At 36.5% G+C, this 27,951-nt stretch overlaps 2 protein-coding genes across 3 annotated transcripts in view; both read right to left on the bottom strand.

The window, feature by feature from the left end:
• Nucleotides 1-980: 980 nt before the first annotated feature.
• Nucleotides 981-7,244, bottom strand: LOC123865172 (longitudinals lacking protein-like). 2 transcript variants are annotated; one of them, XM_045906050.1, is made up of 5 exons: nt 7,149-7,244; nt 6,744-6,857; nt 5,831-5,917; nt 5,290-5,436; nt 981-4,894 (listed from the first exon to the last, which is right to left on the bottom strand). In XM_045906050.1, exons 2-5 carry the CDS (start codon nt 6,837-6,839, stop codon nt 4,838-4,840), a joined length of 387 nt encoding a protein of 128 aa, XP_045762006.1. In that variant the 5' UTR covers nt 6,840-6,857; nt 7,149-7,244; the 3' UTR covers nt 981-4,837. The 2 variants fall into 2 exon arrangements, with proteins under 2 accessions (XP_045762006.1, XP_045762005.1); XM_045906049.1 differs by having other exon boundaries at nt 7,093-7,236.
• A 1,127-nt stretch (nt 7,245-8,371) lies between these two features.
• LOC123865150 (ras-responsive element-binding protein 1-like) overlaps nt 8,372-27,951 on the bottom strand; it is a 33,851-nt gene continuing 14,271 nt past the window's right edge. The window contains exons 3-6 of the mRNA XM_045906005.1: nt 13,044-15,735; nt 12,317-12,950; nt 11,700-11,908; nt 8,372-11,425 (exon numbers count right to left, since the gene is read on the bottom strand). Of these exons, the coding sequence (XP_045761961.1) occupies nt 11,167-11,425; nt 11,700-11,908; nt 12,317-12,950; nt 13,044-15,735 (3,794 nt within the window). The 3' untranslated portion in view covers nt 8,372-11,166. The remainder of the gene's footprint in view (nt 11,426-11,699; nt 11,909-12,316; nt 12,951-13,043; nt 15,736-27,951) is intronic.

Here is a 27,951-nt window from a genome sequence, read left to right on the forward strand (position 1 = left end):
GTCCGAGTCCGCTATAATCCGAGACACCACTCGAGTCTAGACACAAATTACACCAAAGCTGGTCTTATTCTCTCGGAAAACAGCTGGAACGATTTCGATTCAATTCAGCGACTTCTACTGACGGGCAACGGCATATTTTGGAAGTATGTTTGTTTTACCCCCGCTGAGTCTTACTTTATGGGCACAGTCAACGTGAATTGTGGCAGTGCGTGTGTCAACTGCCAATACCTATTAATGTAATCTGTGCCAGTACGCGCACATGAGGATTGTCTTTACAGTTTATATTAAAAAAGCCGTATTCAAATACCTACTTTCAAATCGGTCAAGCCAGAAGCGAGATAATCGTGGACATAGACACGTGCAAACATACATATTGCATACAAATCGAGCTAAAAACCTTTTTTTTTTTTGAAGTCTTAAAAAATTCAACCAGCAGCACGTCGAGCCGCGATCGCTTTTAGTCACTTTTCGCCACGACCACAGCCTAACAATTATACAGTCGGTTGACACGTCCAGACAGCAATCCTCCAGGCTTACAGGAACGGGACCGGCAAACATTTTATTTAGTAATATAGTCGATCAGTCGTTCGGACGGCGAGTTCGTCCAGAAACATCCGTGTTCCCATGGAAATTCAAGTATAAAATTATTTTGCGGAAAGGTCTCTAACGATTTGGATGAAATTTTGAATTTAACTAATGTTTGACTTCCAGTTTATTTAGTTAAGTTTGTCATCCCTGAGTTCCCTCGAGAATTCAGGGCACATTTTTTATTTATTTATTCAGATACAAGTTACAACTTAGCTCTTGACTGTAATCTCACCTGGTAGTAAGTGATGATGCAGTCTAAGATGGAAGCGGGCTAACTTGGAAGGGGTATGGCAGTTTTTATCAAATGTATATGCCTTTGGTTTCTACCTCAATCAAATCGAAAGTACCTACTAAAACTTCAAGCGAGAACTGTATCAAAATAAACACTGTAATACCGTAATTATAATTTTATTTTTTTATTATTATTATCTAAAATTACAAATCTTTCATATTCTTTCAATCATTACAAACTAGTTCACGTGATTACTAAGTATTTATTCAGCAAATTCCGTTACTCTGTCTAAAAATATCAGATTTACATTTATACAACTATCATTACGGTTTAAAGCCCGGGTCAAACAACGCGCGACGGGACGTCACACTGAACGAGTGGCAGCAGCGAAGCGTCATCGCTATAACAGCTCCTACAGACGAAAAGTAGCCTTGTCGGTCCCTGGGATGCAAGATATCTGTGTATATCGTCAAAATCAGTTAAACGGATGGGCCGTGTGCTTTGGGCCCATGAAACAAGTCATAAATACTGTCGCGCGTTGTATGACCAGGCCCTAACATGAAAGAAGCTGGCTAAAACAAGAATAATGTAAGGCTGAACACACTAATATACTAATACTTACTAAATTAATGCACTAAAGAAACGAAAGAAAAAAATCCACATGTTGAACAAAGCCAACAGCATAATATTATGTGGGTATTATGGGGGTAATAAAATAAATCCGGTACTTAATGGTATAGTGTGCGCAAAATAAGTAATCCAATCTGAATTCTGAACACGAGGCATATGACTGCGCACTATACAAAACTATAAAATACTATTTCAGCCGGGTTCTTGGATGAATATTTCTATGGCCGGGCTAGCGTATCTTATTTTATTTTCTCTCTCGTCTGGCTTTTACAATGATTAGCCAATGTCAAGTTTGTAGTTATTTGTAACAAGTTAGCTAAACTATACAAGTATGGACCCCGTCTGTGCCGGCGCTCGCCGACATACGCACGGCACCCCCTTAGAGCGCTTTCCAGTCAGTTTTAACAAAAAAAAAACACTCCAAAAAGTCACAACACGCGCGCCAGCAAACGCCACCACAGACGAAGTCCAACGTATCTTTAGTCTATGAACTACGCAAACCGTCATGTTACGACTTCAAATTGGACAACTTGTTTTGCGCGCACTATACTAACTTCATAATTCAATTACAATTAAATATTTGATTGCGATGCAATACCTTGAAAATTAATGGTGAAAAGTTTAGACCTCATATAAATTAGTATTAAAATGTCATTGCACCATATTTATACTAAAGTAAAAAAAGAAATTATTGAGATTTGAGAACGTTATTTAAAATTCAAGGTTAAAAAAGTTGAATACAATTTGTACTAAGTTTGCATTTTGATTACACACTACTTTTTGATATTATAGTAATGTGCTAATGCCGTTATGGAAGTTTTATACTGAGATCTACAATGGCGGCAGTTGATAAGTAAAATTGCATTACAAATTACCTACTACGTGTTTCAAATGAGAAGAGGTCCGCCATACTGAGGTAATGACAAACTTGTTGGTACTTCAATCCTACATTTATTTACTGTGCACTTTTTTCTGTAATTCCTATATTTAATACGATAAAACTAAAAGTGAAGCGAATATTTCAGTTGTTGGCGGTACAAGTTTGATTAGTAGGTACATAATATTTAGTATCACGATCGCAAGGATTAGTATCCGAGTTATGGAATACCTAGCCGATGTTCTTATTTGAAACGCATATTAATCATTTATTATTTCACTTTGTTGTAGATTATTTATTACGATAATTTCCTCTGACGCCACAGTAGGCCTCCTTAAAAAAGTAATTACATATTAATATAGGTTCTATAATAAGAACTGGCACATACTCAGGGAATCTTCATAACATGAATCAAAAGTTTCAACTTACTCCAGGCTCCTTATGCCAGGAGGCCTCTAGCACTCTGGGCCCCTTACGAGCTGGGGGCCCAGAGGACTAGAGGCTGAGAACGTTTGAGCTAGCTCTCATTACACGACCTACATCTAAACTAAGACAATAATATAATATTGACAAAAAAAGCTTAAGCTTAAGAAATCAAAGGAAAACTACAGAAAGTAACCTAAAAAAAATTATTATGCTTTTCTTGAGCACGAAAGCAAAAATAAAATAAAAATGAGTCTTATAGACATACGTCGTAGATTAAATTGAAATGTAAACTATACACAGACAACAACACCTTATAATATTAACAGATATAGTTATTAAAACATTCCAATACAAACAGTCGTTCACTTCGAGGGAAGATTATTGTAACGGAATGATAGATTGAATACTACATTTATTAATCTGAGAAAGCCTTCATTAAAGAAAGAATAAATGTTTGTTAGATTAACAAATTAGATATTTTCTAAATAGAATGAACAGAATCAACATTTGTATTGGAAAGTATCATAAGGCATCCGTTGGTGGAGTAATCTCTAATAGACTATATCAAAATGCTGTTTTTTTTAACAATTGTTTGCCCTATAGCAACTTAACCAAAATTAAATATTGGTATTCTAATGTAATTAAACGAATAGACGTATATTTTATTTGTATGGACAAATTAATAGGACAATCAAATGTTTGGTATATTTCCTTAAAATTGAAGTTCCAGCAATTATATAGTCTGTAGACATCTTGATGTGATTGCGAAGCAGACTTTAGGTCAAAGGTCCGGAGGTTATAAGCTAATACTTTGGTCATAAGGTAACTAAGATTGGAAGTCTAAAGTGTGCTGGCAACCACATCTATCAGGGTCCTCATTCTCTAAATCATTATTATGCGCAAAATTAGTTTTTGACACCTTCCACACAAGAGCTGTCAAGTTTGACATCCCAAATTGTTGTTAATCAGATACAATTTGAATGTCATAGTGAAAGAAGACCCTGTTTTATCATAGTAATAAAACTTTTCTGTATACAAGTCACGCATCGCTTTTATACTTAACGACAACGCAATAATGCGTGTTGCAGGTGCGATTTATTAATATTATTGCCATTTTATTCTATTATATTTAAATATAACATGAAACATAAGTGATGAATGTATGATAAAATACCAGCGGCCTCCGGTTTTTTGGACCCGGGTTAAGTCAGTAGGTACGAATTTCTCACACATTTATTAAAAATCATCTTTATTATGAGGCCCCCTTTTAGGGGCCTCACATGTAATATCACTAACTTGTTACCCAACTGTTTAAAATCATTTTTGTGCAAGATATAAATATTATACTCAATATAATATTTGTTTGTAACATAATTTTACATAAGATTGTTTTAATAATATTAAATATGTGATGATGAATGTTGATGGATCTAAAATAATAATAATTTATATGGAGCTAACATTTTATCTAAGAATTTTGATACGAAATCTCGCAAAAGCATCGTCTCGTTGTCTCCTTTGTCAAGTTTCGTGACGCGTACTGTATCCGTTCCAAATTGTTGGAACTGATATTTTTTAGTAATATACTAGATAACCCCCGCGGCTTCGTTCGCGTTGAAATTTTAAAATACCGCGTCATAATTTTACGAGATAAAAATGTCGCCTCTGGGATCCAAGCTATCTCTGTAACATTGATCAAAATCGGTTCAGCGGATCAGCTTTTATAGCTGATTATTCTTTATTAGTATGAATATTGGAGAAACAAAGGAGCGGTTCATTCTGCTTTTGAGATTCGCTATTAATAATCTATTTATTATTATTGCTCTAATATTTTTTAATATCCGCCAAGTTAGCATTCTACCGCCAACATTCAATAAATTTAATTTTTTTATTAAAAAACACAAAGTTTTTGCAGTTATAACACCAAAATAAAATGAGATAAAGCCCTAATGTGAATCAGCCCTAAGTCTAGCTAAGTAAGACAGGGGTGTCAAAAAAATTGTCATACAAAAATATGTGTGGGTGTAATAATAATTGTTATTTTTACATTGGTGTTTGCGTTCACTAGAGTCTTTAACACTGGGCTACCCTTCCCGCTTGATGCTCGGCATCTGTGGTGGCGGTTCGGCTAGGCCTTTTACCTGGTACCAAGAGAAGAGGTTAAAATAAGGTTAAGATTGAATACAGGGTGATAGGGCTAGACAGGGGGCGGCTAGTGGAGAGAGCGGCGGTGATAGCCTAGTGGTTAAGACGTCCCCCTTCTTTCGAGAGGTCGGGGGTTCGATTCCTGGCTGCAATTCAAATTTTTCAAAGTTTTATAAGTTTTAAACAATAAATGCTTTAGTGATGAACCGATAGAAATCCACCTCTGGGCATGGAACTCTCATAGGGACTTTTACATGTCATAATCTTGCGCCACCTGAATCCAGTGGCTTCGTGAGACTCGTTTGATGTTGTACATCTAATAGACCAACATAGCCCCCTAGTAAGTGGACAAACTACAATCTAAAATACATAAAAGCAAAATGAAGCTCACCTTAAGGCGGGCAGCAGTCTTGAGGAATGCGGGCAGTTGTTCCTGAGACACATTGACTTCTCCGGCGTACATGAACTCTAATATTGCCTGCAGGTGCAAGTATGACACATCCTTCAGGATTATGATGGGGTGCTTTGATGGGTTCTCCTGGAAATACATTGGTTCAATCTATACTACTAATAATATAAAAGGGAAAGGTTTGTTTGTAAGAACTCAGTGGGAAAAATCGGTCAAGTGCGAGTCAGATTTGCACACAGAGGGTTCCATTGTACAAAAGATACCACTTTTTAATTTTTTTTTTAAATTTCATAGTTGGTCATTTTCAAATTTTTATTGATTATTGTTACAGCGGCAATAGAAATACACATTCTGTGAAAATTTCCATACTCAACCTTTTAAAGTTCACGAGATACAACCTGCTAACAAAGACTGATGGGCAGATGGACAGCGGAGGTTTATCAATTATAAACATTATAGAGGCCTACAAGGGCTTGTACCACCAAAATAAGTAAGAAGGTATTAAGAACATTCCAAGACTTGCCTCTAATAAGCTTTTGAAATAGGGACTACACGCTGAAAGTACCATTTTATGTGCTTTACACGTCTGTCCTTCACACGCCAGTGTTACCTGAAACCGAAAGACCAACAGCTCCAGTTTTATTTATTCAAAAATGTACAGTAGACTAGACAGTGACATTATACCAGCATTCCAAATCAGTGCTAAATTATGATTAGTTTGATGGTTCAAAAGCACTTGTAAAAGTCATACCATAGACATGTTAGAATTTATAATACTATGTGGTGTATAAGATCTGGTACTCGGTGATAATTGACAGAATGTACAAACACATGAGAATAAAATAGATTACCCTCCAAAATGTGACACAAGTGTCAGTAGTTTCTATTCTTCACTATTTATAGCTATGTAACATATCTACTTCTTTTTTACATATTTAATACTGTCTGGTACATACTGTAAGGTCTTTCAAAATCTTGTAGGAACTCATTGATTTACCAAGATAAAGTAGCCTATGACACTCTCCAGTTCTTTAACTATGCAAAATATCACATTAGTCTGTTGCTCCATTGCAATGTGATTGAAGGACAGAACAACAACAAACACACATCTCGCATTTATAATACGGATAGTGATAATATAATTGACACTTGAGATCAAGGTTTATTCAAGGATTACTTAATATTGTCATTGCTATGTAAAGTCTATTCCCAATTCCCATTATTATTTTGATTATTGTCCTTTAGTTAGTAATATTGGTATCAGAAAAATGTTAGCTGTTAGCATTTACGATGCATTAATAACTAAGTATTACTTTGTATACAAAAACTGAGTCTAGCATTTTAATAGAAGGGTCTGTAAATAAAAAATTAGAAGGGGTTATAAGTTTACAAACTGCTTACCTACTAATAAATAGTAAACAACACAACATACTCACATCTGTAAAACTTTTTTCGTCCCTCAAATGCCTAAAAGAAGTTACCATATTCGTCTGAAAGTCGTTCCATTTCAGAAAGAATTGTTGATCACCCATATTGGAGTATTTTTATTCCTGCAACGGTTATAAATATAAACAAATGAATTTATCACCACTTCAAATTAACTTCTCTATGTTAAACTGTTAATTGATTGTCCCGTTAGACAAATATACAAAAACATTATAATAATATGTCAGAAGAATAGTGCATTAGTTTTCTTTTTATGTACGTCACTATATAATGGATTGCATAGAAAACAAGCTAAACTAGACACTTCCAAATTTAAATAAATAAACAATTTATACATACCCGAGCTAACTTCGTTATTTATTCAAGGACAACACGTAATATTTTATAATTCTCACTTTAATTATGGCAATTGCATCTGAAAATAAAGACGCCGTCTTGCAATTCTTTCCTATTTCTTCAAATTCCTTAATTCGACTATTCTGGGTTGCTATATTGAAATTCAATATTTCTCACATTGTTATAATTTTTCCCTATGCACCATTCATTATTATTATTCTATTCAAACCTTTGACTCACTATGTAGTTAGAATTTGGGATGAAACATATGGGGGGTAGGATAGATTGATGTAGAAAAATGCAAAATGCTCATCTCAATTAATAATAATGTAATTTAATGTGACTAATTAATAATTATACTATTTAAATTATTTAACAAGTTATAATATCATAACATAATAATGCATGTTTAAAGGCAGAATTTGGCTGTACCCTTTTTGTTTTTGTGACATCTGCACTGTTTACCCATATTCGCATTATAGAAGTTTGATTTGATTTGATCTGAATTTCAAATTAATTGGGTTTTATAGAATTTATATTCTTAAATTTTCCCCTAAAACTGTGGTATCTTTGATAGCTGGTATCCCCAAACACATTTATGGTAGGTACATAATCGTTCAGTAATAGCTATAAAATGCGTTCAAAGTGGAAGACTTATTTAAAGTTGGAATTATTTCTAATCTAAATTGTCGATGTCAGAATATTACAAAAGGTTTAATCATTGAGTTAAGTAATTCATTGAACTATCGCTATATATCAATAAATCAATTCATTTGTTCATCTGTGGCCAAAAGACGTGTAGAGGAGCGACATCTTCAAAGAGCAAATACAGCAATTACTCCGGACTGCCATCTAGTGGTGAATAGCAATCAGCGGCCATACTTTGAGAATGAGAAGGGAATGCACGAATACTGTATTAATTGTATTTACTTGTAAGAATTGTCATGTTGACCTGTCGCGAACTGTAAAGGTATCTTATTTAAAATGCTTTAAATATCCTCTTTGATTGACAAAACTAAAACCAAGGAATTGTGTACTTATCTAAAAGACAAAAAAAAACAGAAAGGATTTGTGGTCTTAATTAAGATAAAGTCAGATTATTTCAGTCGGTAATTCAGTGGATCCAATATTACTTATATTTTTTGCGCTATTTCAACATATTAAGGGAAGATTTACAACATAATATTATATTATTTAAATAATGAATCACAGACTTCGCAGTTGATTTTTTGATTTCTTAGTTTTGCAGATAGAGTTGCCCTTGTTAAATTAAAACAATGAATATTAAAAGCAGTATTTCTTTATTAATCCACCATAGTATTATAATATTTCACAAAAACGTTTTTAAAACGACACTCGTATTGCAAAAAAAAAGTAAGAGAGGCAAAAGTGAACATTTAATACACAATCTATGATAATAATGAATAATAATTATAATTACTACCATTTAATCATGCATATACTTAATATTGGTAAATTTTAATTTATTTAAAACTGTAAACTTCTTAAATAACAATAATATATTAAGACACACGAACTACTTTTGAAAGGCCAAGCGGTGTTGCCACATCTTATAAATATATCTTAATTTAAATCTATAACTAAATAAGTACGAGATAATTTAATATCTAAACTTATACTTTAAAAGTAATAATACGTTGACAGTAATTATATTATATCTTAACCACAGGTATCGTATATTTTTTTCATCCGTTCAACGTTATCACTGACCGTAAAAGTACAGCAAATTATTTTAACACGAAAATTGGAAAGAATAATTTACATAATTTGAAACATTTCCATTCCGTTTAACTATAATTGACATTAAGCAGGATATCGAAATTTGAAATTGCAATACTAATTAATTCTTTATTACTTATATTATTAATAAAAAAAATAACTAAGCTTCAGTGACACAATACAAACTCGTTGAATAACGATGATTTATTATCTAATTACAATATTATTGCTTATGCAAGAGATATTACCTTTATAATATTTTACTGACTTAATTAAAAATATGTATTGATAATAATAAAGTATACATCATCAAAGTTATATTTTATATTTTGTATTTGGTATATAGTGTAGCGTCTTTTATGATACAAAGCGAAATTCGAACTTAGGTATATTCTAGCGTATGATTCGTCAATCCTTAAGAGGAGACTGAATTTAACTAAAACTAATTTTATTATATCGAGTTTTAAACCCATAACACAATAATAATGCACCGAAATATACTTAAAATTGAAATAAAATAACTTTAACTCTTCGAATACATCTAACAAAAACATATTTAAAAAAAAATATCAAAAACTACTTCGTTCTCGGTAAACAAAAATTCACCGACTCCTTTGGTTTATATTATTTTTATTAGCTATACAAGTTTATCATAAAAGAGATCCTAAACTTTCTTACAAGCAATTAGTCTTTGTCATAAAGAAATGCCATGGATTTGAGCAAACAAAAGTTACCCTACTATGCAACTTATTTTTTTATATTGATTTATTTACACAAAAGTATTTTAAGAAAAATATTAAGTATACGAATATTTAAAAAATACATGCATTGACTTGAGAGAATAAGAAAGAACACCCGAAACTGTTATAATAAGAGTACAAAGAAATAATTTAGGTTTAAAATTTTGAAGGACCAGAAACAAAAATATCCAAAGGTACTTACCTACGAGTCTAATATTTTTTTGGAGGTAGGTATGTATTTTTAATGACTGGAAAAAATGTGTAGAAAATTATGATATTGAAGAAGAATAGAAAACGTGTTCCTTTTATTTTATTCCTATCAAATCAATGCATTATAAAATACGTAAGGCAGACAAGAATACTTAGTATACTACGCATTACTGCAATACAATTACAAAGTATGCAACTATTCATTGGTAGGATATTATGATATGAGGCTTATTGAATATCTATCGAACACTAAAGTACCCTATAGTAGTATACTTAATATAAAAGTGAATTTAAACTGATATTTGGTTATATTTAGGTCAATATTTTAAAACGTTTTAAGAGAAAATTGACTAGAAAATTTTGGATTTGCGAAAAGTTTTTGGCTGAAATTCACAACTATGAAAATACGAAATGGAATTACGTGAATGAAGTCATAAAACGTGAATACAATGGGACTAGATGAAAATGCAAACGTGTTATAGCTATCTAATTATTTATATATTTAAAATATTAGATATCGATGCATATTTTCGTCACTTACTAACTATAGAATTTATTGACACACCATATAAGAAAGTCGTCGATAAATTTATATGATGCCTATATTAAGGCGTCATATAAATTTAAAAGTGACGGTGTACTTATATAAAACTGGCACTATAAATATTCGTTGCTTACACCCACAATTTTTTTCATACTAAACAATACCTAGAAATAAGGCAGAATAGGACGGTTTACACTATATGAAGGCAGCTAAAGGCACCCTTTGTATCTTAAAAATAAATCTTATTTACAAAATCATTTTGTAGAATAAAATAGTATCGTAATTTATGCGTAAAAGTAATCGATACGTATAAATGGCGCTAAGCGGAAATACAATACTATCTATTCGTTGATAGATGGCGCTGTTAGTTCAATATATAAATAATATTAAGTACTGATAAAAATAAAAAATAATTAGCATAATTTTTATGCTTGAAAGACGTATTTATATCGTACAAAACTAAGAATAGGAAAATATTAATCTATCAACTGTCACTTGGTAATTACGGTTTGCAAGTTAAATATGTTGATTATAAAACGGTTTTCTTACAATACTAAGCTATTGATTTATTGACTAAAACTAAATTTCCAGCTAAGACGTCACCATATGGCGGAAAATTCCTATCCTTAATTTGGACGCATTATTATTATTGATATATCTATTCATTGGTAGATAGCGGGTAGCAGCACAAAACTAAATTATTAACTTTTAATACAGCTATTCGTTGGTAGATGGCGTTGTACACGTCTTGCTTTCTTCAGTGTTAGGTTTTACAAAGGGAATTTTTAGTCCTCGCGGCGCTAAGATGAACCTAGCTGGCGCGACGAGGACTAAAGCGTACTCTCATTTTTTTACCCCGAGGAATTTGGCCGCCTCGTCCGCGGATGACAGGAGCTTGTTAATGATAGTCTTGTCTGGGATACCGAGGAGTTTCCCGATGAGGTCTCCGCCATTTTCCGCGTCGTTTTCGGGCTCAGAAGAGTATTTGCGTGACGTCATATGTAGTTTGAGCTTCTTGTCGTACGGAGCCGCGGGCGGTGAGTTGTTATTGTTCACGTTGTTTGGGATCTCGTTACCAGAGTCATCTTCTTGGTAGCGGTACCTAGAACAAAAATTATAAATGAATCGTTGACAATGTCAACTGAAACTTCTGAACTGGGGTATCCCAAAACATCAGTTCATTTGTAACATCCCTACTAGCCTCAATATCTCTTTAAATTCAATGTACCATTGATGAATATTTTATATGGATATTCCAATTTATTAGGTTGGGTCAATAATAGGTTGGGTGTGTGAAGGCCTTTTACGTTGGTACACTGAAAAGGTTACAAGGGGTTCTGACCACAAGACAAGTGAATAAGTTCAATATCCCTTACCCGTTGGTAGCAGTGTCCTCTCTTGGCGAGGATTCCTCGTCGTCGGTATCCTCGCGGTGCTTCTTCCGGTGTCGCAGCATGCTGTGCTTGAGGGTGAACCGGCGCCTGCAGAGGTCGCAGGCGAAGGGCCGCTCTCCAGAGTGGGTGCGCATATGGCGACGTAGGTCCTCGGCTGACCAGAAGCGGCGGACGCAAAACGCGCAAACAACCTACGGAGACATCAGAAATATTTATCTAATGATTGACTAGTTCCCTTCTACATTATGAAAAGATAAAAAAACTAGCTGAACCATCCTGGCACGGGTGGATATTTTGAAAATGTTTTCCTAATGGGGGTACATGCGAAATCTCCAGTTTCTAGACCAAGTGGTTTGGGCTGCATGTTGTCAAAACAAAAAAAAAAACCGAGTTACAGAAAGCTCCTACGGGAATTTAAAAAAATAATTTTATAATTACTCTAGTCAAAATGTAGATATGTAACAGGTGCTGAAACAGTAGCAGTTAGGTACGTACTCGTACTGAAACGTATTTTCACTGGAACTTCTTGTATGGAACTCTAAGTACCTACAAATAAATAGAATTGTTTATAACGGTAATCTTTCTATAATGAAACCTACCTTTCTATTAGCATGATCCGGAAACTTCCCTCTCTCGTCATCATCTGCACTCTCGCTGCGGTCACTCGGCGCGTCCAGAGCACCCTTGCTCACCAACTGCTCATATTCAGCCAAATGCGTTGACGCCAAGTGCCCCAATGCACCAGTTCGCTCCCCAAAGGCAGCTTCACATAAATGGCACTTGAATACCAAACTCGCATCAGCTTCTTCAATTTCTGGGTTCGGGGAACTTGGCTGCGAATCGCCTGTCCCGTGTCGAGATGATATGTGCTTCTTCAACGTCTCCATGGAAGAAAACGTGCTGGTAGGACATGAGGCACATTTGAAAGGCCGCTCAGGCACTGATCTGTCATTCTGAGGCGGACTCATATCTTGGATAGGCTCAGCTAATATGGCTTTTGCTGATCCCCCATGTTTCCTTAACAAGTGACGGTCGCAGTTGGACTTGGTGGTGAAGAGAAGAGGACAGTGGGGGCATTTAAAGGGTTTTTGTCCGGTGTGCGTGAGGACATGTCGTCGAAGGGATGAGGACCAGGGGAATTTGCGGTGGCAATAAGGGCAGGATACTCGGTTTGGTGCTAGACTGTATGCGGACTTCTTTTTCGGTGGCTGGGTGCCGGTGTCGGATTCTGATCTGAAAAAGACAGGTACAATTTATAGTAAAAATCCTCGAAAATTTTCTAAAACTTAGGTACGTTGTGTTGTGTAAAGAATTTGGTTTACTTACTTATTTTCATCGCTTCCGGAGATATTCCCTTCACTAGTTGACGCAACCAAGCCTTCCTCATCCTCCTCTTCGTCACTGCGTGTGGGCACAACGGATAAAAGTGGTTCCTGGATTGTAACAGGATCCGTTCCCGTATCTGTCTTTTCGGTGGTTATTGGGATCGGCTTGTTTATAAGGTTTCCCGCAATTTTGAGATCGAAGTCCTTATGGAGTTCTTGCTGGCGTGAAGCCATGAGAATCTCTGCTGCAGCTCGATGGGCTGCTGAGTTTTCATCTGGTTTCCGATCTTCCGGCTCCTCGTCAATGACCAAAGCGTCTTCTTCATCTTCCTCATTGTCGGCAACTTCGTCTGAATCTCTTCTGATTGGAGACCGATCGGATTGTATCGGCCTCTCTAAATGACGGGCTAATAGGGCGTACTTGACTCGATCGGCTAAAGTGTCGGCTGAAGGGTAAGGTGGAGGCGGTCTCGGTGCTGGACGTCTCACGCTCCAGTGCTGAGGATGCTGCTGTTTGACATGGCGTTCCATGTTTGATCTTAAGGTAAATCGCGCCGAACACTGCGAGCAAGAAAACGGCCGCTCAGTGCGGTACCGCCTTTGTTTCTGTTTCGGCATGAGAACGCCGTTTTTTATAACCATTTTTACGGAATCATTTTGAGGCACAAGGTTGTTGTTTAAAAGGCGTGGAGATTCTGGGTGAGGCGGCGGAGTCGGTGACGTATCGACTTGAATAGGCTTTATGTCCTCTTCTTCCGGCTCCTGCTTAGGCTGAGTTTCAGGTTCATTCGTTACAATTCTACCACCAGACATACTTAAGCCACGGATTATTTCTTTCTGTATCCGTTGCTTTATTTCTGCTATTTCTTGTGAATCAGTTGGGTGGGGAAAAAAAGAAGTTTGAAGAAAATAAGGGTTGATAGGAAATGAAGGTGGCAATGGCAAACCTGGTAGTCCAGGTACAGCACTGGCGTAAAGTTGAGATAGTTGAGTAGCATAGTATGCCGGATCGATCTTAGGTAGAGAGGATTCGAAAAGCCTTTGTTGAGCTAGCAATAACCTCGTCTTTTCAAATGCTGAAGCAGCAGCCGTCGCAGCAGCAGCACTGTCAAATGCAGGACGTGGTGGGATTCTGGGTTCATCGTCATCAGTATCGCGCTTTTTCTTACTAAGATCCAAGACATCACAACTATTGTTGTCACTCGTGCTGAGATCTACTGGGGCTTCTTCGTTATAGCTTTCCAGAGGAATATCATTGGGTTTAAATGATAGATCGGGCGGTCTGAACTCTGGTATCTGCGTAAGCTGTCCTATACCTTTAACTTTTATTCTTGGCATGGCTTGTTCAGCTTCTCTTGGCGTTAAAGTAGGTGTGTCTGGCAAAGATTTGGTAAGGGATGTTACTGGATGTCTTTCTGTTATGAATGTGGGGTTATAATGAGTAAGTGGAGTATTTCGACCAGTAGGTTCAATGCGCCTTTCAAGCTCCGGCGTGTGGAATGCCAGCGATCTCTTGACTTCTTCTCGTGCAAGTTTAGAATTGACTTCGTCGTTATTTGGATCTTCTGATGGATGATAAATTATTGAGCGTTTGACATCTTCCCTGGTCACTTTGGCGTGTCTATTGCGCAAATGACGTTCACAGTTTGCTTTTGTGGTAAATGCATAATTGCACACAGCGCATTCGTACGGTCTATCTCCATTGTGCGTGCGCATATGCCGAACTAGAGCCGCTTTATCTAATGATGCATGGGGACACATGTTACACTGGTAAGGACCAGGTCCAGTACCACTGAGATGCACTCTATTATGCCCTTTTAATGCTCTGAGGTTTGGAAATTTGGCAGGACAAAGTCTACACGGAAATTCACCACGCAGCTTCATACGTCTAAACTCTACAGCGAAGTTATCCTGAGTTTCTTCTTGGTCACGATCCTTTACTATGGTATCAGGTGGAGTGAGTACGGCACCTTCTAGGGCAACTCTAGTTCCTGTCAATCTCTCTAAGAGACTTCCAGCGGATGTTACATTTAAAATTGACTGTATGTCAGCTAAGTCTCTGGCTGCATCGATATGTCTTATTCCATTTGAGAGGTGTCCATCATCGAATTTAGGCGTGAACCGATCCATCGGTGGTGTCAATGTTCCGGGGATGCCCAAGGATCTATTTCTAAGATCGAGTTTCGCGAAAAAGTCCTCTCGGCGATCGCGGTCTGGGCTGGATATTCTCGTTGCTGCAGTGCATGTTTTTCTGTGGATATCTAAGATTTGACCTGATGGGAAATCCCGCAAACAATGTTCGCATCGAAACCGATGCTCCGATATTGAGATATGGGGACTGTGTATATCTCTGTATTTCTTCCCAGAGTAATCGATGTAATCGTCGAACCTGGTCCTGTTGTCGTCACCGTGCGCTGTGAATCGATGGAGATCGAAGGCGTTGATGGAGTCGAAACGCTGAAAGCACTTCGGGCACTCAAACCGCGCCGTTCTCTTGTCCAATGGAATAGGAGTAGGCGACGTCGATGCCGCCCTTTTTCGGGCTCTTCTGCAATCTTCCTCCTCGCTCCTGTCCGAGCGATTGTCGCTGTCGATGCTCGTCGTCCGCGTCGCACGTGTCTCATGATGATCGATCTTCATGTCTTCTCGGTCGGTGTCAACTTTGGCCTCGCTGATGTCCTCTGTTTTGATTTCTGCAACAACAAAGGAGCGCGTTACGATCCGCGGATCATGTTTGAATAACGCAGGGTGCTTTCGTTTTCCTATTCCAAGAAACCCCGACAATAGGTGAGTCAGACGACTCACTTGTACGAATGTAGTTTTATTAGAATTTATATAATGAGATGTCGCTTATTGTGAATCAGTTACAATCAGCTAATAGATTACAGAAATGAAAACGTGATGTAAGCGATTTTACGCCGTAATTAATTACGCAGAATATCAATGTCGGCAATGCAGTGGGTGGGTTGCAAAATTTTGTTATTAAAGATTAATATTCTGTAGCAATATCGAATATGAGGTCCCGTCTTGACCGCAGAGATTTCTGAGTATGAATCAGCCGTCATCTATTGTCTCAAGAGCGGCAAACGTAAGCACGTATCAAAACTTAAAAAGGATGCCGATAACAATCCTCTGATATGGTCTCCTTGAACAATGAATTTGCCTAAACTTTCATAACCATCATTCATGTTTCATAATTTACTTCTGATAGATCAGTACACCTTACTAGATAAAAATCTAAACGATTGTGTTAATAACTACCTACCTATATCAATTACTATTTAGTCAGATCTAAAGGAATCCTGAATACTCAACTAGGCATAGGTATGTACTATTACAAGAGTAAGAGATAATAGAGGTTTATGTACAAAAACAATGTGATTTCGCATAATAACAGGATAAAGGCTTTCACGTTGGTTCAGTGATGCTATATTGGATCGCGTTAGGTAGGTATGAGGTGTTTTCGTCGACCGCTGGTTGGCTAGAGGAAAATCAATACTGACATCCAGTCCGCAAACGCATAGATATACCTAGTGGTATAGACGTAGCTTCGTGGTGGGCGACTGCCGTTTTATTGACGTTTTCGACGAGCATTATTAAAAAACTGCTTAGTCCGAAAAGGTAGATGAAATGACCTAGGTATGTCCAGCAGCGAACATCCATCTGCATCGGTTGAAACGGTCCTTACTCGAACCTGCATGAATATTTTAACAACAAAAGTTTTAGATTCTCATAACCTTATGGACTAAGAGCCAGCATTCTCTTCGAAGAGACTTTCGTTATTTTATAAAAGCTTAAGTTTCTGTGCGTATTGTCCCCAACACAGGGAGGAAGGATCTATGAAGTTTGGATCATGGTGGCTTTGGGAGATTACAGGTAACAAAGGTGTAAAAACTCTTACGTCAAAGTATAGGTAAAGCCCAGTTTTTTTACATTTTCATTGAAATAGTATTAGAAATCACGTCACGTGTCATTGCCAGACACTTAGTGTCGTGGCAACCCTCTGCCAGACGCCCTTAAAGTTTAAAAGGTTAAGGGTGTCTGCCAGGGGATTGCCACGATACCTACATCTCCGCTCCTATCCGTTTACGTTGATATTGGCCCTAAAGACCACATTTCAATTAGGATATTTTTAAAACAAGAGTTAATAAGCAACGCATTTCATTTCGGCATACGCATCTCGTCCAATCTTTAGACACATCAAAAAAGGTGCGTTTCTATTAAAGCAGAGCGGAGCGGAGACGTAAACTTTCGACCAATCAGGTTATTGTTAGATGATGTGATCATTCTATTACATTATTTGTCATTGATCTGATTAGTCGAAAGGGGGTCGAAAGCATACGTCTACGTTCCTATTCAATGGAAACACACCCTAAGCCATAATACTTCAAGTTTCTGTAGGTAGGTAAGCTATAATAAAGTTTTCCGTACTGTGAAAGATACGCATCAAAAGTAAATAGGCATAGTGATAAAGAATAAATAAGTATCTACTTGGTTATCTAATGAGTATAGTATAGAGGTGTTCCCCTGAAATTAAGACTGCACCATAAAACAAGTAGGTATTAATTACTAATTAGTTCGGAAATGGGAACCATGTTCATCGGTGACAAACAGACAAAATGTCATAACTGAGGTAACTCTCTCGTGGTCGTGCCTACGCGCGTAAGTGAGGTCACGATGATAGGTTAAGGGGGCGTTCATGGAAGCGACAACATGTTACAACGATTTGTCGCTTGAATGCCCCTCTTAACCTGTCTAAAATAAGTATAATTTTACTATATTCATTACTTTAGGGCATAGTAAATGGAGAGAGAAATCTATGTCTGGCTTAGTTTTATGTAGTTAGTAATACGTTTGTATGGAGAAGTGCGTAAGAAGGGCCACCTTAAATGTTTAAGGAAGATTCGCATACTTTATTAAATCATAATAGGTATAAGTACATACCCAATTATTTTTAATTAGGTAACTAGGGTACCTACGCAATAGATGATGCATGCCTCTCAAACCACGTTACAGTAAATCCCAAATGCTTCTTTGAGTCATATCCTACGTTTCGTCTACGTCATACAGATCAATGTATTGTTAATAATAATTATTACTATTATAGTTATTATTTAATAACTACATAGTTACCTACTTATTAAAGAATACCTACAGTTTTAGAATTGAATAAATTGAATAAATAAGTAATAAGACTAATAAGCAATTAATAATTTATAATAGGTAATTTTACAAAAATAATAATAGCTGTCAGGGGAAATACCTACAAGTAGTTTTTTTAATAGATTACATTAATTAGACATAACAGTTTTTGGGGTTCCGTATTCGAATAGTGCCAACGGTAAGTACTAGTAAGCCTCCATTATCCGTCCGTCTGTCTGTCCGCAGGTTGTATATCGTGACCCGTAGAAGTCAGAGAGTTGAAATTTTCGCAGAATACGTATTTTTATAACCGCTACTTATATTAACAAATAAAAAAATAACAAAATGGCCGCCATGAAAATTTATAATAACTTAAAAGTGTTACTTATTTGTTGTTCTTCTTCTTTGTGTTGTTCTTGTACTATGGTACGGTATCTTTCGTGTGCGAACCGACTCGCTCTTGGCCGTTTTTTTATTGATCTTTATGAAGACAAACGGAATATGATGGAGTCACCTTGAAGTATGTCACAGACTTACTTATAATAAAACTGTAACTGGACGATTTCTGCACATTAAATATATTTTGAAAATTTTAATCGCAGGAAACATAATTACATTGTTTTTGGAATGTTTGTCTGTCTGCCTGTACGCGCATCACGATAAAACTACTGAAGGATTGATGGGTTGATCATGATGATGATGAATTTCAAGGTATTGTTATTAGTGACAATATACCTAGGCAGTAGGTACCTATAGAAGTTATTAGGCATCAAAATCACACACTTATAGTTTTGAGTTGGAGAATTTCACAATTTCGTTACAATAACACGCGCCCCAATTCTGTATTTTATATTTACATAAGGTAGTATATTATGTGTACGTCAGTACATTTCCTTTGAAAAAGTCTCAATTTTCGACGACGAGACATTTTAGTGCTTAGGTATCTCAATAATTGGAACTTACAGACACCACAAAATATATTATACGTATCCGTTTTTACGCTATTTTAGATAAAAACATCCGGTCTTGGGTTAAGCGTCGAATTACATTGGCATTCAATTGGATGTAAATACCTACCTGTGAAAGAAGAAAACCTAATGACTCCAACAAAAAAACGTATCTAAAACCTATCTCGCACACGAACGGTTCCGTACCCAGCACAAGATATACCTAACACTTTTATGTACCCAATGCAACACTGCAAGTTAATGGCTTCAAGAAAAAAAACTATGTAAGTATTTGTTATATTTTAGTGAACTAATTAATTATTTTTTCGTGAAAACATTTTAATTTTATTGTGTGATATAATCACAAATTCACTGTTTTCGGATTTTTCCTTAATTTGTGTATGTGCTATAAAACCTATAGCTGCCAATGATTCTAGATCAACGGCAAGTAGGTACTTAGCCTATACTTAGGTTTTAATTTACTTTTCTTAACAGACACGACAGACAGACAGTCAGATAACAAAGTGATCCTATAAGGGTTCGTTTTCCTTTTCAGGTACGGAACCCTAAAAAAGATTTTATTTTCGATTGTAATAACTAAGTACATGCATAATGCATACCTAATAATAGTGCGAAAGTGTCTGTCTGTCTGCTAGCTTTTCACGGCCCATTTGTTTAACCGATTCTGATATTTAGTATAGAGATAGTTTGCATCCAGGGAAAGGACATAGGACATTAATAATTGTCGCGGAAAATCAAAGAGTTCCCAGGGGATTCTAGAAACCTAAGTAAATGACGCCAACGAAATTGCGGGTATCTCGGAAAACCTAAGAGTTCCCAAGGGATATTTAAAAACCGAATACATATTAAGTAGGTAGGTACCCGAAAGAAACCGCGGGCATCGTCCAATATTTTATCATTATTCAAGATGGAAGATTTTTTTTTAATTAAATAAAATTTTATTTTAATTAAATGCATGCCGAAAGGAGAAATTGGGCTTTACAGTTTAAAAAAGTTTAGAATAAGACCATTGTGTACATAACATGTGGTTACATTACTTTTTATATGTGGAGCCCAAATTTGCAAAAAAAATATTGTTTTATTCATTAAGTAATTCATTGATTGATCAAATACTTCTCTTTGCTATTATGAATAAAATCAATTCAGGAAAAATGATGCTTATGGTAGGTAAATATGATTCAGTCTCAATTGGAACGCGAGTGCTAAATCGACCAGTATCTAGGTATATAGTGTATTAATTCTATACCTATATCATAAGTCAATGTCCTAGCTAGATATACCTACCTATGTAGGTACCTATCGGATGTAGCAATGTGTGATATTGTATTTTGCCACGTTTCAAAGGTTATTCCAGAGCAAAGTATTGAAATAATCAAAATATGTTATGTTCTACGAAATATTTGTACCATCACGCAATGTGAAATTCGATGCTTGATGACTCGGCCGCTGTCACACCGTGTTGCAACGACTTTGAGTTTTGATTTTATACCCGTATTCACAATCATTACTATGAGGTCTCATAGTGCGCTTGAACGCATAGCGTAGGTCTCACCAATCAGATCATTGTAAATTGATGTGACACAGTCATCTGATTGGTGGAACATACACTGTGCGTTCGTGCGCACTGTGTAATACTCTCATAGTAATGATTGTGAATACGGGCATTAATGTATTATGTAATTACCTATAATATACTCAAATCTGGGTGAACAAATCAAAAATGAGGAGATCAGTAGAACCAGAGTAACCGACATAGCTCAACGGATTGCGAAGCTGAAGCAATGGGCATGGCACATTGTTCGAAAAGCCAATAGACGTGTTGGGGTCTCAAAGTGAGAGAATGGTGACCTTGTACCGGAAAGCGCAGCGATAGTAGCGCACTTTTTTTTCAAAATCCTATCTACACGTAGGAACCACAAGTGAAAGGAATTCTATCTACAAGTGAAATAGGATTTAGAAAAAATTAAAGAGGATGAAGTCGCGAGGAAAGCTTATTGACAATAATTTTTTTCAAGAACTTTTAAGCATTTAAGTGCGATAACAGAAACAAATTACGCAAATTAAGTAATTTTGTTGTACGTGGAATTTGCGCATTCAAATTAGGCAGTCTGAATTCCGAGTAGGTGCCTATTCGTTTTTATTCAAAGAATTTTGGAATGCATATTGAAAGAAATAAGAATCGATTACGTTTTGTAAGCGATTTGGAGTTTTGCGGAATAAGAACGTTACTAATAACTGATAAGAATTGACGAAATTTACACCAGAATTTTGATTAAGTTGTAATTATACGATTTATACAATATGATGATGATTGTGTGGCACAAAGATTTTGATAAGTATTTTCTTTATTTCTTACGAACAAGGTCGAACGTTCGGTGTAATAACGGAATCGTTAACGCAAACTAATTATTTCGTCGTACGCGGAAACTGCCCATTATTAAAAATATCGAAATCGGTCAGTTTTGATTCGTAGAATTATCTTGAAATGCACATTTTGGAAGAATCAATGAACTTTTGTAAGTAAGCGATTTGATGTAAAATTATCGGAACTAAACCGCGAATATTGACTTGTAAGGTATTTTTATGGCTCCGTACCTTAAAAGGAACCCTTATAGGATCACTTCTTTGTCTGTCTGTCTGTCTGTCTGTTTGAAGAATGGAACTCTAAAAAACTTGAATTTTTGATAGTTTTGCGGCCTAGCCACGAACCTGGCATGTCCGGGTTTCAAGTAGGTAGGTAGGTACCTTCCTACTCCATGAAAGAAGCAGCTCTTATAAGGAATAAGATATTCAGGATTTTTGGTTGTTTTTCATCTTATTTCAGGCCAACAAAAGTAGTTACAGTCATTAAATTTCTCAGCAGAGTTCACTCAAGTTCATATACGGAGAAAAGGTGTGACATACATGCCTGCGCCGTGACTTCCTCCTTCCCGCTTATTCGGAATTTAAATCGAGCTATCACCATCCAGACAATATCAGCTCCTTAGATCGCCACTGCACGGCGTTTTGGCTCTTATTGTGAGTGGTATAGGTGGTAACGCTATGAGTTTTGTAACGGTAATATTATAATTTGATTGATATGGTAGGGACGTCGCCAATACCGCTTTCTGCCACACTCCAACGAGCTCAACGGTACTGAATTACACCATGTATCTTACTCATTTATGGCTGTCACCATAGGCACCGGCGATTTCAAAATTGCGCCAGCAAAGGAATTTGCGTCCCACATTACAATATTATAGGAGCACTAAATGGTGAACACGACTTCGTCCGCGAGGATTGAAACTCTTTGATTTCCGGTATAAAAAGTATCTTATGTCCGTATGAAGCTATCTCGGTACAAATTAGATGAAGCCTACCTATGTAATCAGGAGTAGGTACGACGAGACACATTAAGCCAATAGATATCAACTTATTCGTTATTTTGTGTTTATCAATTTCAGGTTTATTTAAATAAAAATGTCTAAACGTTTAAACTTTTTGAGATAATACCTATCGTCTCACAAAACTAAAAAAATATACAATCTATCTACAAATAAGTGCGAAATTTGTATTTTCGTCTGGCCGCCTACTTATTCAAAATTTAAACTCTAGACGAAAAAGTAATAAGGCTATGTACCTACTCAACCCATACTAATATTATAAATACGATATCGATAGTGTGTCTGTCTGTTAGCTTTTCATGACCCATCTGTTTAACTATTTTTGATAACTTGCATTTTGGGGAACAACATTTAGGCTACTTTTTGTGCAGGAAGGAGTTCACACGGGATCCTTGAAAAGTCCAAGTCCGGACCTAAGTCGCGGGCATAATCTATTTGGTACAGGGATAGCTTGCATCCCTGGAGACGGGTATACCTAAGCTATTTTTATCCCGGAAAATTAGAGAGTCGCCACGGGAGTTAAACAAAAAAAACTAAATACACGCGAACGAGGTCGTGGGTATCATCTAGCTTTTTAATAAATTGTAAAACTGGTAAGTAATTGATAGTTATGAAGTAGGTATCTGGCTACCCTGAATTCCCGATGCAAGGCGCGGCAGGCATTTTATGCTGGAATAACGAATGCAAGTCAGGAGTGCGTCTTCCGTGACAGTTTAACGGTTACTTTGCTCCTACCACGCTGCCACCTGGTTATGATGCCGTGCCCACAATCATCGGAGAAAGGCTGTCATGCTACAGACAAAAGTCAAAACTGCTTACTTTTAATTGAAAAGACAGACAAAATGAGTTTTGGCGAACGTCAAAACCCGGCCAAGTGCGAGGCGGAATCGATTCACTAATGATTAACAAAAAACGTATGACAATTAATGAATACCTAATGAACATTTCACCAAAAACGTTTCAAAACTAATCAGATCACTAACGTCGTATTTCGCAAACATATCAATTTACAAAAGATCTTTTGACAAATGTACTATATGTTAAAATACCATTTATAAAATTATTACACCAAATAATTCGTTTTCGAATCTTTAAAAAGAGCAACCGCCAAGTTTCTTGCTGGTTCTTCTCGGTAGGAAAGGCATTCCGAACCAGTGAATGCTTTTTGACGATTGAAAAGTACTGGTAAAAGTTTAATTGAATAAAAAATGTTATTTATTTATATTTTAAAGGAAGATTTTGGTAGAATTCCGCTCGGAAAATTTGCTTAAATTAAAGTGCGAAGTCGCGGGAAACAGCTAGCAGTACGTACCTACTGCAGCACACTACTACTGTACCGTACTACTATAATCCAGTGCTAGCTACAGTACCTGTCATTTGTGTTTTGTGGTACATACAATAAAGTATATACTTACATACATACATAAACGTCATGCATTTTATATAACCCGTGCCACCAAATCGAGTCGATGAAGCGCCAATAGCTTTCTCTCAACGGAAAACCGTTTCAATTAGTGCAGGCGCGAGTGTAGATGTGATAGAATGCTAATCACATAATATGCTGAGGGCTCCGGTAGGGTTGCCACCTGTAACTTAGCGAACTCCGAAAAGCTATTTCTTCAAGCTACTTTCAAAAGTCTAAAGGGAGAGGATATGGGAATTTTACTGAGCTTCAGACTTTTTAAGTTATAAAAGACAGATAGGATTTTATTATATTTTATTTTTTCTCTGAAATCGACCTCCTTGTCGAGCGATCTCAAACTTTTCGGAGTTATGTGTGTTTTAAACAATTAAATATCGCTAGACATCGTGAGGCAACCTGCATGGCTGAGAGTTCTCTGTAATGTTGTGTGTGAAGCTTGCCAATCCGCTTGCCATTCTGAGAGGAATCTGTGCTCAGTAGTTAGTCGGTAATACGATCATGACGAATGACCTGTTTTTTTTTTTTACAGTAAAGCTGCTATTTTTTATTTAGTAAGTTTGTTTATTTAGTAAGCAGCCACAGTTTTGTTAAGGCGTTTATATTTGTAAATTTTATATAAGATAAAATTAACTGAATTGTGGTTTACCAAATAGTGAACTGCCTAACACAAAATTTAAAAAACACATGGCAAAAAAAAAACTATACAAAATTTAACTAGATTTTTTTTGCTATTTCCACCCATTTTATTGTTGATCATTAAAAAAATGCTGCAGGTGACAACCCTTCTTGGGAGATGGCAGGCGGTAAGAGGACGTGCGTGTGTACAATGCCTAATGATATGACACCTCTGGGTTTTAACTTTTAAGATAGTCCCGTCGGAGCATCGAAACCAGGTTGAATGACCGAAACGAATTTTGTCTTTTGTTTTAGTTTTTGTCGTTTTTTGTTCCACACAAATGCATTGCGAAATAGACCGGTAGACGGACGATTGACGATGATACCTATCGATTCATTGTGAAATATCACACCAATATATTTTATAAAGTCGAGTATGTGTGTGTGACGGATTTGGCTGTTTGGAATGGAGTTAGATTATACTTTGGATTACCAGATAGGCTATTTGTTATCCCTTCAAAATCCATGGTTCCCGCAGGAACATAATATATCTAAACGGACGAAATCGCGGGCATCATCTAGTACCTAGTACCTAAATAAAAAAAATTGAGTTCTAAGAACAGACCCTAAGTAATTAATACTAAGTAGGATTAATACTAAGAGACATCATAAATGACTATATTTTCATGTTGCACCTATTAGAATTTAGAATAGAACAGATTTCTTTAAATCTTAATAAACTTTTACAAGTGATTTTTAATAGTTCATTGGTTCGAAATGCCCTTCCTACCGAGAAGGACCAGCAAGAAACTCGGCGGTTGCTCCTTTGTCTTTGTCAAGCCTTTGAACGAAGGTGGAAGATGAGTAGAATTTGGAGACGATTCATTAACAAATCCCGCACGTACCTCGTACTTAAGGTACTTTTACACGCGTAGAGAAGGTTATTTACCTTTCATGGGTCGAGAAACCTATAAATATGACCACATTTTTATATTTATGAGGAGTGGGCAACTTTCTGTTCAATTTATTTATTTTGGATTAATACAGTTTTATCAACATACAATGCTTGGCTACTATATATATCTACCTAATCAATTTAAGCGTGTAGTAATTAAAGTGAATACTTATTCACTTTTAAAAGTGAAAAAGTGAATACTTATTCACTTTAATTACGTTTGTTGACGTTCAATTTTTAGAAGTCTTTTTCATTATATTTAAAAAAAAATTACCGCCCAATAAAAACGTTTGCAGAGTTGCAGTATAAAAACTGTCAAAACGTCAATTCACTTTTTTCGATTCGATTTTTCAGGGTTTCGTGCCTCAAAAGGAAAAATGGAACCCTCACTTCGTTGTCTGTCTGCCTGTCTGTCTGTCCGTCTCTCAGGGCCTCATTTTCAAAGTAAGATAACTATACCTACCAAGTGGCGCATCATATAAAAGGCCTTTACCCTATGCCTTTACCTGTACATTCTAAAACAGATTTTTATTTATTTTTATTTATAATAGTTTTTGATTTATCGTGCAAAATGTCGAAAAAAATACCCAAGTACGGAACCTTCGGTACGCGAGTCTTCAATCGCACTTGGCCGCTTTTTTCAAACCTTTCTAATGTAACTAAGCATTAGTTATTCAACTCAATACGGAATTTCTTCAAAAGTCCCCGTATCCAACATATCGCTAATCTTATCCGACGGAAGTGACGTCACCCAGCGTGACAGATACCTTTACTCATCTCGTCTATCGCGGTCCAATTGCCCAAATTTGCCGAAGCCCAAACATAGGGCCCGGCGCGGCTTTGCCCTCTTATCTGATACAATTCACAGTTAAATTACTTAATGAGTGATACATTTTTTTATAAAAGTCTTTTCACACTAGCTAGCGTTTCTCTAGCGTAGACGTTCGTCAAAGGTAGGTACAATCTCCGCCACAACACACGAGAAACACTTGGAGCTCTATACAAAAGATATGGGCTTTGATAGGCTTTGATAAAGTTTGCAATCTCGCAATTTTAAACATGTTTTGTAATTTAAAAACAGTTTTAAAAAACTATGTTGTTTTAATCCTGTTTTAAATAAAAATATTTTGTTTTACAAAAAAATGTTTTTTGCCAACCCTGCGCCTAATACCCAGGTTTAGAATATCAATAGAATATAATCAATAGACCACAGAATGTAATATTTAACACCCAGAACTATTGGCTTTATTCAAAAAACTTAGATTGAGAGAAGGCAAAGAAATTCAGACTATTCGTTTCGATACCGATGTTTTCCTATATCAAAGAATGCGGGGAAGTTAAAATTATTGTAAAACTACCCGATGCCCGCCACTTCGTTCCCGTGGATATAGGTTTTTAAAAATCGCTTCCCGTGGATATAGGTTTTTAAAAATCGCGTGGGTACTCATTGATTTTCCGGGCTAAAAAGTAGCCTATGTGTTAATCAAGGGTATAATCCAATCTCCATTCCAAGCAGCCAAATCCGTCCAGTAGTTTTTGCGTGAAAGAGTAACCAACATCAATCCATACACACAAACTTTCGCGTTTATAATATTAATACGATTCAAACATATTAAAAAAATTGCGTTGCGCATGATCGATTTTCTTATCCGGAATGCAATTTAATAGGTACTCGTATCATGCAGCATGCCTCTTCAAATATTTCGTCTAAAGGTGTCTCAAAGTAATATAGGTACTATAGGTAGGTAAGCATAGAGAGCGTGCGTAATCCTCCAAGATAATATGTGTGCACAAGTGCGCTGAGCACAAAAGGATGTTGTTCGCTCCCGAGAGATAGATCCTCAGCGGGCGGCTGAGCAAACCGAATTCCGATTGTCTTAATGAGGCTCTAATGTGGTATTCTTTTGACCAAACATTTGGTAATATTTATTATTATGGTACGAGTGCGTCAATATTTCACAGTTCTATGTATGTTTTGTATATTAAAATCTAAATATTATACATAGACATACCTATCATCATTAGACATTCCCATCGTCGTCGGCCCAACGTGTCTCCTCTCAGAATGAGAAGGGTTTCGGCCAAAACCCACCACGCTGGAAAAGTAAGGATTGGCAGACTTCACACACCTTTGAGAACATTATGCAGAATTCTCAGGCATGCAGGTTTCTCAGGCACGGAGTAACCGAAAAGTCCAAAGTCGGGCATCCATCCCGTTACCGACTTGGTCAACGTTGCTTAAGCAGCGCAATCGGCTTATAGCGATGTCACAACTAGGTCACACGTGCCTCCGCGTGCACGAGGCCACATTACAAGGAGGATGTAAAATATACCTAAATAAAAAAACCGGCCAAGTGCGAGCCAGACTCGCGCACCGAGGGTGCTGGTATTTTTTCGCCATTTTGCACCAAAAATCAAAACTA

Source organism: Maniola jurtina, chromosome 5 (genome assembly GCF_905333055.1).
Source record: "Maniola jurtina chromosome 5, ilManJurt1.1, whole genome shotgun sequence".
In the NCBI taxonomy this organism is placed as follows: domain Eukaryota; kingdom Metazoa; phylum Arthropoda; class Insecta; order Lepidoptera; family Nymphalidae; genus Maniola; species Maniola jurtina.

Coding starts and splice junctions, on each gene's coding strand:
- LOC123865172 (XM_045906050.1), bottom strand. CDS start 6,839: ATGGGTGATCAACAATTCTTTCTGAAATGGAACGACTTTCAGACGAAT. Junction 5,918..6,743: donor ACGAAAAAAGTTTTACAGAT/GTGAGTATGTTG, acceptor TTTCGGTTTCAG/GTAACACTGGCGTGTGAAGG. Junction 5,437..5,830: donor ATTTCAAAAGCTTATTAGAG/GCAAGTCTTGGA, acceptor ATGTATTTCCAG/GAGAACCCATCAAAGCACCC.